Source organism: Bidens hawaiensis, unplaced genomic scaffold, assembly GCF_021521415.1.
Source record: "Bidens hawaiensis isolate Kalapana, Puna unplaced genomic scaffold, B.hawaiensis_p1.1 tig00027336_1, whole genome shotgun sequence".
NCBI lineage: Eukaryota > Viridiplantae > Streptophyta > Magnoliopsida > Asterales > Asteraceae > Bidens > Bidens hawaiensis.
In genome coordinates, this window is record NW_027494426.1 from 221,946 (window position 1) to 231,807 (window position 9,862).

The 9,862-nt window shown below is 35.2% G+C and overlaps 1 protein-coding gene across 1 annotated transcript; it reads right to left on the reverse strand.

Moving 5' to 3' along the window:
• Nucleotides 1–3,019: 3,019 nt before the first annotated feature.
• Nucleotides 3,020–7,410, reverse strand: LOC143575325 (uncharacterized). The gene is made up of 8 exons (XM_077059727.1): nucleotides 6,204–7,410; nucleotides 5,371–5,460; nucleotides 4,239–4,298; nucleotides 4,124–4,163; nucleotides 3,934–4,027; nucleotides 3,741–3,800; nucleotides 3,581–3,672; nucleotides 3,020–3,358 (listed from the first exon to the last, which is right to left on the reverse strand). The coding sequence occupies exons 1-8, from the start codon at nucleotides 6,392–6,394 to the stop codon at nucleotides 3,272–3,274; spliced, it is 714 nt and encodes a 237-aa protein (XP_076915842.1). The 5' UTR covers nucleotides 6,395–7,410; the 3' UTR covers nucleotides 3,020–3,271.
• Nucleotides 7,411–9,862: the final 2,452 nt, after the last annotated feature.

Below are 9,862 nucleotides of genomic sequence, written 5' to 3' on the forward strand. Positions count from 1 at the left end.
AAGAAAACTTACTTCCAGTTTAAGTCACGCTCTGCTTTCGCTGTCGAAGCATATACCACCTCAGCATCACCGGGCCGTCTTCCAGATATTACCAGAGGAATTTTCTACAACAAATGAAAATTAACAGGTGTAAAAGTTGTAGCTATTCAACGACTCTTTTGGGACACACCACCAGCTTTTTCTCTCTCTTCTCCCGCGACCACAGCCACGCCTGTCTGGATTTCCGCGCTCGCGCCCCGCCTAGCGCCCCGGTGGTGTGGGGTTAGCGCCCCGAGGCGCGAGCGGAGGGGCTCTAGCGCCCCGGTCAGCGCCCCACACCCCTCAGCCTAACAAACTTCTCCATTAAAAATTATATTATTTAAAAAAATATATATTTACGATCATGTTTCATCAATTTTATACAACTTTTGAAAATTCAAAAAACTGTCCCATCATCTTTACTAATTTCAGTTTTAAACCCAATTTTTCTTATGGATTTTAAATAGTCGTAATATTTTATAGCCTAATATTAATATCTTATTAAAACTTATGCACCCTGCATATAATCATTTTTAGTGTCTTTAATATAAGTATGACATTGCTATAGTTTTTCAAATAAAAGAGTACCATGTTACGTAGGTGTCACGGTCTGGTTTTAATGGTTTTTAATTAAAAAACTTTTTGTCGTTGAAAACCAAAAACAGATCATTGAAAATTAAAACTGAATCATTACTAACGATTTGGTTTCACGGTTTAAGTTTAAAATAAGAATTGTTATGTATACTTTCAATTTTGACTAAGCACCAATAAAACATGTTACTAAAGAGGATCAACAGGAACAAAGATAATTTTGGCCACATAATGATTAACATTAATGGACAACCTAGGAGGCGAAACCATAACAAGTTTGGTCGTAACAATTAATATTATTGATAATATATGGAGGTTTATAGTGGGCTTATTTATAAATGATATTGAGCTATAATTTATAACCATTAAAGTTTAGGCTTAACTTAAACGAGCAAAAGGACTGTTCCAACAAGCGAGCATACTTTAGTCTAATCTCAGTGTGTTTACAAACCAAGCCAACTCAACTCGGTTTGTATACAAACAAGTTGATTTCAAGTGAAGCTCGAGCCACGAGTTTTGAAAAGCTTTAGTATCCATAGGTTTTCTTTTAGTTAAAAGTGGTTATGCATTAATTAGTTCTAAGATTTTTTTTAGAGTAAAGTGTCATTTTCGTCCTTGTGATTTGACAAATAATGCGAATTTAGCCAAAAAAAGTTTATTTATTGCATATGGACCTCCACGTTTTCCAGTTCTTGCCAATTACACCCAAATCACTAGCCCCGTTAAATTTAATCGTTAAGTCAGGGGTAGACATGTCTTTTCACTCTTTAATTATTATAATAACTTATTTCAGTGAACAACGGTTTTTGTCCTTGTGGTTTGTTCAAACCTACGGTTTAGTTTAATACTTTCAAGTTTGCAATTTTCGTACTTGTAGTTTTATTTCACTTGCAATTAAACGGAATTTATTAGCCTTGTTAACTTTGGTCGTTAACCCATTTGCGTGCCCCTCACGTGACGACCAATTTTGTCGTTTCTCTCCCTAAATAAACCTAGTCTTAATTCGCAAGCCCCCCCTCACGTGATGGGCTGTGGTGTATTTGGGGGAAAAGGAAAAAAAAAGGAGGAACAAAACTGTCCCTCACGTGAAGAGCACACTGATATGTTTAACGACCAGACTTAACGAGATTAGGGAATTCGGGTTTAATTGCAAGTGAAATGAAACCATATGGAAGGAAATTGCAAATTTGAAACTACTGGACTAAAACTGCAGATTTGGACAAACCAGAGGGATATAAACTGCAGTTCACTCAAATAAGTATTATAATAAAGAAAGAGTGAAAAAACATGTCCACCCCTAACTTAACGATTAAATTTAACGGAGTTAGTGATTTGGATGTAATTGACTAGAACTGGGAAATGTGGAGGGTCCTTATGCAAAAATTAAACTTTTTGAACTAAATTCGCATTATTTGCCAAATCACAGGGACAAAAATGGCACTTTATTCTTTTTTTAACTCAACAAGTAACAACAAAAATATACCAATATAGGTATATGTGGGAATAAGAAGAATTGGTTTTAAATAGTCTTTTTCTAACCTAGATAAGCCACATTTTTAACCACTAATCTAGTTTTAAAAGTCAGTTAGTTAATTTAAAGAGTTTTAAATGATCAGATGAAGTTAAAGGTTAAAAAGTACAAATATGAATCATAGAAACCCACTTTACTTGATTCACTTGTGATTAGATGGATGTTGAAAATATTAGGTAGTTAAGATCGTTGTTAGACAGTTGAAACCCTAGGTGGGAGCATTCACTACAGGGGCGTAGGCAGCTTTAAGGGGACGAGTTCAGTCGAACCCGTAAAAAAATTTGTTTTAGTGTTATATATTAATGTATTTTGATATCAAACCCATAGAAAACCCAAATCTAGGTAATTAACAATCGGTCGTCCGTCCCTCGAAATTTTCCGAACCCGTAGGAAAAAATTTCTGGCTACGATTTCACTATTCATTTTAGGGTTGTATAATCATTATGTTGGGTGTTATACATTAGTAAACAAGATAGAAGATTCTACGACAATGGCTTAATTGTTAACGACATGCAATATAAAGCAGAGGCCGAGGAATCAAATCTTATCCCCATTTTCTTTATCTGCAGTTTGCGTAATGTACCCATCGCATTTAGTCGTGTGTCTGGTCATTGGGGACCCCCTCTAAGATGGTTCCCTAAAATGGCACAATTTCTTTTATTGATTTGACTTTTTACAAAGAAAATAATAAAATAAAAAGGATTTTCTTATACTACTGTATAAAATTATCCTCTACATTGCCAAATGAGTCAATTTCATATATATTATCTTTAACTTGCAAACATGCTATATTATGATTCTTGCATTGAAAAAACTTATGTATTATATATTGTGAGTCCTATTCTTTTTAAATTGCAAGATTTTCAAAAATGATAGATGAATAAACAATGTAAACAAGATTAATAGTAACCATTTGCTACTTTAACACCAATATGATCTGATTTACATCTCTAACGCAGTGAAAGAGCAGTTGATATTAGTATCCAAAGTGGTAGATAATTATATAACTAGATATGCATCTCTTTTTGCCTAAACTTCACTAAAGTCATCAAGTGGAAGCAAGACACCTTTATGACACTATAAAACAAATACCGATAACATTTGCAGATAATAAGTTTTCAGATTCACACTTCAATCATCAGCCGGGAAGTCCTCGTCAGATGCATTGTCAAGAAACGAGCCTAAAGTTTTCCTTAAAAAGCTGAATGTCTTGTCATCCTATGACACAACACTGTCATTCATAAGTCAACGGGCCAATTTAATATATTTTGTACTGATTAGTTTATTCTAGTTCTTATGCATGAAAATACACTTTAAGGCGACTTTTTACCCGTTTCGTGTTAGGCTATATTCTTACCCACCCATTTGACCCGTTAGAGATTTAACATAACCCGAATTGGCCCATTCTTGTCAAGGGTTGAAATTAAGGAGATATGCTACCTGCTTCTTTTTCTTCAGAGACTCTTCCAGTTCAGCAATTTTGGTTGCACATGCCTTTTCATGCTCCATTATCATGTTCTTTTCTTTCTTTCCTGTGTGAAACATGATTGAAATTTTAATTATAGTTTTATATAGATTATTAGATAAGTAAATATCTTACTGTGTTGTTCATATTTCAAGAACAGTTTCTCTTTCTCGCCTTCATATTTTGAAACGGCATCTGTTATTTTAACAGGACAATTAAAGCTCAGGAATAGAAATTAACATTTAAACCACTAAACGCAAATAATTATAATAATTGCATAATATCGTTACTTTTATGGAAGATTTGAGAGTTAGTGAGTGTTCCGTACCATTAAGAGCCTGAAGATGTGAGTTCTTGTCTTTGCAGAAATTTTCATAAACTGCTTGAAATTTGGCAATCTCATTCTTCAGCAAGTTCTCACACTGTATGCAAATTTTATAAATGTGTTAAGCATTCAACTGACAATGCAAAATTGTTACAAGTAATCTGTTTAAGAAGGTTATATTCTCTTTACAAACCTCTTTTGAGCTCTTTGATAGTGCCCTTGCAAAGTTTTGTCTGAAATTTACATAGTAATGTGTTCAACAAATATGAAATTAGTAAATCAAGACCGTAATATAAACATGCAGATACCTTTCTTTCTCTACTTTGGACTTCAACTCATCGAACTTAGACCTGATTTCTGTAGCAACACTGATTGAAAAACCGAAAACCGATCAGTCTCAGTAAATTTGAGTGGTAGAAAACCATATTATTACCAATGGTTATTATAAGTTCTGCTGCAACAACCATCATTCAAAATATCTTTGCGAACAACAAAACCCTTAATAGTAATAAGTTTTTGAATCAATTATTTCTAGACTTGACAGGTTTTGCATATGATATGCTCACAAGGTGTATAATGGATTCACGGTATACAAGTCATCATACACAAACGCCACATCAGCTTTCCTATTCACTTGAACTAGGTTTTCTCATTGACGATGTTCTTCAAACACAGACTACTTCATTTAATTTGGTTTGATTCTTGCAGTGTAAGCTGAAGTACGAGGTAATCTGGATTTGAAGAACATACTCAATGAAAAAACTCAGGTTCAAGTGATAAAAAAGTTGATTCTGGGAAAAACAACTGGTGTTTGTGTATGATGGCTTGTATAATGTGAATTATTATACAAAAAAGTCATTTGACTGCTAATTGGACATTACTTGGTGGTATAAGTGCTTTTTCACTGCAATGAAAGCAAAAAACATTAATATAAAAATCAAATTAAATTGTTCAACAATATTAATTTGGCCAAGATATAAGAGAAAAATCAAATGTTCTATTTGTGCTTAGATCCAGATTGTATCCAGGTAATACACATCATCATCATAATACAATGCATAATTCAAAGAATTCAAACATTTTCAATCCAAATAAGCCAGACAATCAATCATCATAGTTGCGGGAGATCAAGATGAACAAATATAACCAGTAACATAATAGAACCAGATATCAAGAACATGCATAAAAACTACAAACTATGAAAGTAACAAATCCTGGAGGATTTGAATCAATCTTATACTCACATATTGACTTAGATATATATAGCCACAAAGATGCAAGAGATGTGAGAAAATATATGATATGTATTTAAATTTGAATAAAATTCCATATACTTATAATTTATCCTTAACATGATAAATACATTTGAATTTGATGAGGATTCAACAGACTTCTCCATAACATAAACTTCATAAAAACTAAGTAAATGACAGAACTCACCTCGAAATAGTCTCCTCCTTTTTCTTCTGTCCGTCCTTCTGTGCTTTCTCTTTGATCTGATGTAACGCGTTCATTAAACCTTTTATATCACTGCAAATTTCAAAAACAACTGTCCGAGTTCACAATCTACATCAATCTGATGTTTATTTCCTAATTCCGTATAATAATCAACTCAAATTTCAAAAATAGCTGCTCAAAATCAAAATCTACAGCAACGTAATGTTATTTTCTTATTTACAGAACTCAAATTTCAATAACAGCTGTCCGAATTCAAAATCTACAGAAATCTAATGTTTATATCTAATATGCCAAAAATAATGAACTCAAATTTCAAATATAGACATCCAAATTCAAAATCTACAGCAATCAGTCTGATGTTAATTTCTAATTCATACAAAATAATGAACTCAAATTTCAAAAATAGCTGTCCGGATTCAATATCTGCAGCAATTTGATGTTAATTCCTTATTTAATCAAATCAAAATTCAAAAATAGATGTTCGAATTGAAAATATACAGCAATCTAGTATTAATTCCTTATTTACACAAAATAATAAACTCAAATTACAATAGAATCCGTCTGAATTCAAAACCTACAGGCAATCTGATATTAATTCCTAATTTACACAAAATAATCAAACTCAAATTTCAAAAATAGATATCCTAATTCAAAATCTACATCAATATGATATCAACTTCTTATCAGTCAAAAACGTCAAATAATAACAGGCGATTTAATATGTATATTGTAACAACAACGCGGAATCAACGTAACGTAACTAATTTCGCAATCGGAAGTATGAAATGAAACGGAGAGTTTAAGTTAAAGTTAACCTAGACAGATCGGCATCGACATCGTCTTCGAATGTTGATCGCTGTTTCTTCGCAGCTCGCTGCTTCGATTTACCAGCACCGAAGTTGAACTCGTCTTCTTCTGTCATCACTCGTTTCAATTCCGTTTCCGGTGTAGCCGATTCCACGATCTTCTTCTTCCGAGAACTCGATTTCGCTGCTGATGCGGACATTGTGTGTGTGTGTGTGTTTTTGGCGCGTATTCTCAGTCAAGGATTTATCGTGTTAGAACAGTTGAAATGATTATTTTAATAATTTCAAGTTAACTCTATGGGCGTATACCGGGTCGGTTTTTGGCTCAAAACTATCATTATAACCAAGATATCGTAAATGGATGATAATAATCAAAACTGATTGGTTATGGTGGTTTTGGTTGATTGGGTTGAAGGTTATAGCGGGTAAATTAACCATAAATTTAGGCATAGCTAAGGATAACTCCAACCGGTATAATTAAGTATATTTAGACGTATGTAAATTTGAGATTAAATTTTTTTGACTGTGCAATAAATTCTTATAGGCGTTTGTATGTAATGGTGTATTACATAGCAATTGAAAAATACATCTAATCTATATTATTAAACAAATGCATATAATAGGTTTTTGTTCGATTTTAGTGGCTATAGAAATCTTCTTAACCATAACCGACCCATTATTGTCGGTTTTCAGAAAAATCATTAAACCGGCCCACCAGCTTTTGGTATGGTTCGGTATCATTTGTTAATTTGGTGGTTTTACACACACCTACCTTGTGCCACGAGTATTTTCCAATTACCATGATGAAAACTTCCACCGAGGGTACCCGTCCTAGTAATAACTCTCACGGAGTCCCGCATGAGCACGATTAACTATGTAGTTTACATCTGCTTCACAACCATCTAAGCCAAAAACATGTTGATGATTTAAAAGTCATTGCATTCCTTATAAACCAAGAATATTACCTATCCACGACCGATGTGAGATATGCCTAGGGTGATACAATGGGTCATGTTAATCTTCTATGTATCATTACACTATTACTTTTTAAAGAAAGAAAAGATCATATTCTTACGGGGGAGAGGGGCGTCTTTGGCAAACTCGAAAGGGTTACCCATACGTGCTAGTGAATATCGCCGCCCTCAACCTATTCACCATTTGGGGTACCCTAAATTGTGTACAATAATCCTATGAAATTTGTTCGTTGACATGTGTCCGTTTAGGGGATCGAGATAGTTTGTTTGGTGGGGGTGGGGGGGGGGTGGGAGATTGAAAAAAAAAAACCATTTTTCTATTTAACCTTCCACTATTTACCATTTTTACATACAACTTAAAATGCACAACCAAAAATCATGAAGAGTTATAAGAATCCATCAACCAAAAAATCTTCCACATCCCGAGGGGTTTCGAAAACGAGAAGAGCCGGTAGAGGATGCGATTCCAATATGCGAGTTGGTCCGCACACTAGAGGAGCCGATAGATGACGTGGCGAGCCGGTTCGAGCACGCGCTTTCAAAGGTATACACCGCAACCATTTTATACACAACCACAACCTAGTTCTCATGTTCAACTGCCCCATTATTTTCATACCCACTTGGGCCTACTCTTGTTGTGCCCGGTCGGTATGAATGCTCTATGGACGATCAAGATATGTTTGAACCGTTTGTGTATCGCGTGACATTCCACAACGCCCACTCCCTATTTATGAAGATCCCGACGATGTAGACTTTGTGCTGGAAACATAACATCAAGTTAATTTGGATGATGATGATGATGATGATAATGAAGAAATACAAATTAAAAAAGAAGACCAAAATGATGTTGAAGAAGCGAATAGAGCACGGTTCGAAGGACGGACTATTATAGTTAAACAAATGGATAAACAACCAAGAAGTAGCTTTATGCAAATCTTGGTGCCATTGCTCCGAAGTCAAACGAGTCGAATATCAACAAAAGAGAGAGAGTTTTTGGAAATAGGTCGTTGCATATTACATTTCACTTATTGGCGGCGATCGAAATGTTCATTAAATTCGTTCAAAATGGGAGACACTGAACTTCAATGGATTTTGGGTACATGCGATAAAATTATTTTATAATTTAATATATTTTTGTAGCGTTGATATAAATTATAGTGGTATTAATATATATTTATAGTATATGAACATTTACGAGAAAGCGGGTGTGCCGATCTTGATGTGATGAAGAAAAGGAGATTGTAAGAACACATGCTAAATAGGCCTTGGTACCATTGATGGGTGAAGAATCGGGCAGTAATTTCGAAAAAAGATTAAGGTCGTCTGAATCTGGGAACTTCTTGAATCCGGGTATGCCAAACCTAAATGAAAACCCGTCACCAACAAGGCCACGTTGATAAGGCAAGATGACCGCTTCATAAAGCTTTGTGGAAAACAAAAATAAAATGGACGATACACTTTGTGAATACACCAAAAAGAAACAAGTAGAGTACAAAAAGTATATCAAAGTGACAAAGAAGGAAATCAATGCGGCCATCGAGTTCTTAGCTGTGACACCCGGTAAATTCCCAATCCCTTAAACTAAGTAATCAACCTAATAATTAGGTGATTGTAAATATTATGCGCGCCATATAGAATCAGCGCGGGCATTTGTTATGTTTGCCCTGCGCGAGCGCGCTATGTTAGTCAGCGCGTGCATTTGTTATGTGCAACCTGCGCGAGCGCACCATGTTAAGAACCAGCGTGGGCATATATTAGATGCGCCATGCGCGAATGTTTTGGCTTTATGTTTTCATGTAACTTTACGTTATGTTGTCTATGGGTTGACCATCCCGCATGATGCTAAGGCGGGTGCATCCTAAATTGTTTATGCGCGTGCGGAAGGGAACTAACCTCCCCGCATGGCGGGAACATTGAGAGCTAGTTTGTCTGAAGCTCCAAGATGGAATTGACTTCAACATGACTGATCACTATGTTGAAATACCAAGACCACTTGGAGAATCTACAAATGAAACTCAATATCCCTAACTGCGAGAAGGTTACGCACCTACCCGCAGCAAAGAAATGTCCTTCACGCAGAAAGCTATGCGCACAAAGTGATGCGCACAGAACACTTAGTCTATTCTCCAGTCATAAGGAGATTACTCCCGCCCAAAAGGAAACAGTAGCGTGTTTCAGAGATTTTCCACTTTTTACTGAACACTGACAAAAGTACCTGAAAAAGCACACTGTAACATGAAAAGTCAACTGTCAGCCACCCTATTCTCACCAACCCCAGACCTGCATGTCCTGTCCAAATCAAATCAAGATCTTTTGTCCACTCCTCCACTTTTAAATAAACAATAAACAATAATAATTTCCATACTTTATCATCATTACACCTAGATATGAAAAGATTACAATCCCCTAAAGCAAGGGATTGTGTTCCCTTGAGTTTGCCTATAAATATGTAACCTAAATTATCACTCGAAACACACTTCAAAGAACTGCAAACTTGCACTAATCATCTCCCGAGCATCCGTTATTTTCGATTCCGTTCCAGTTACTAGGTAAGCCGAGGTTATAAACTTGAGATCTACTTTCCAAACCTTATATTCTCCTATTTCTTGATCTTAATATATATACTTCTTGTTATTTAATCGTATTCTAGACCTTCGATTCCGGGGCCAACACCAAGAAAACCCGAATCTCGAT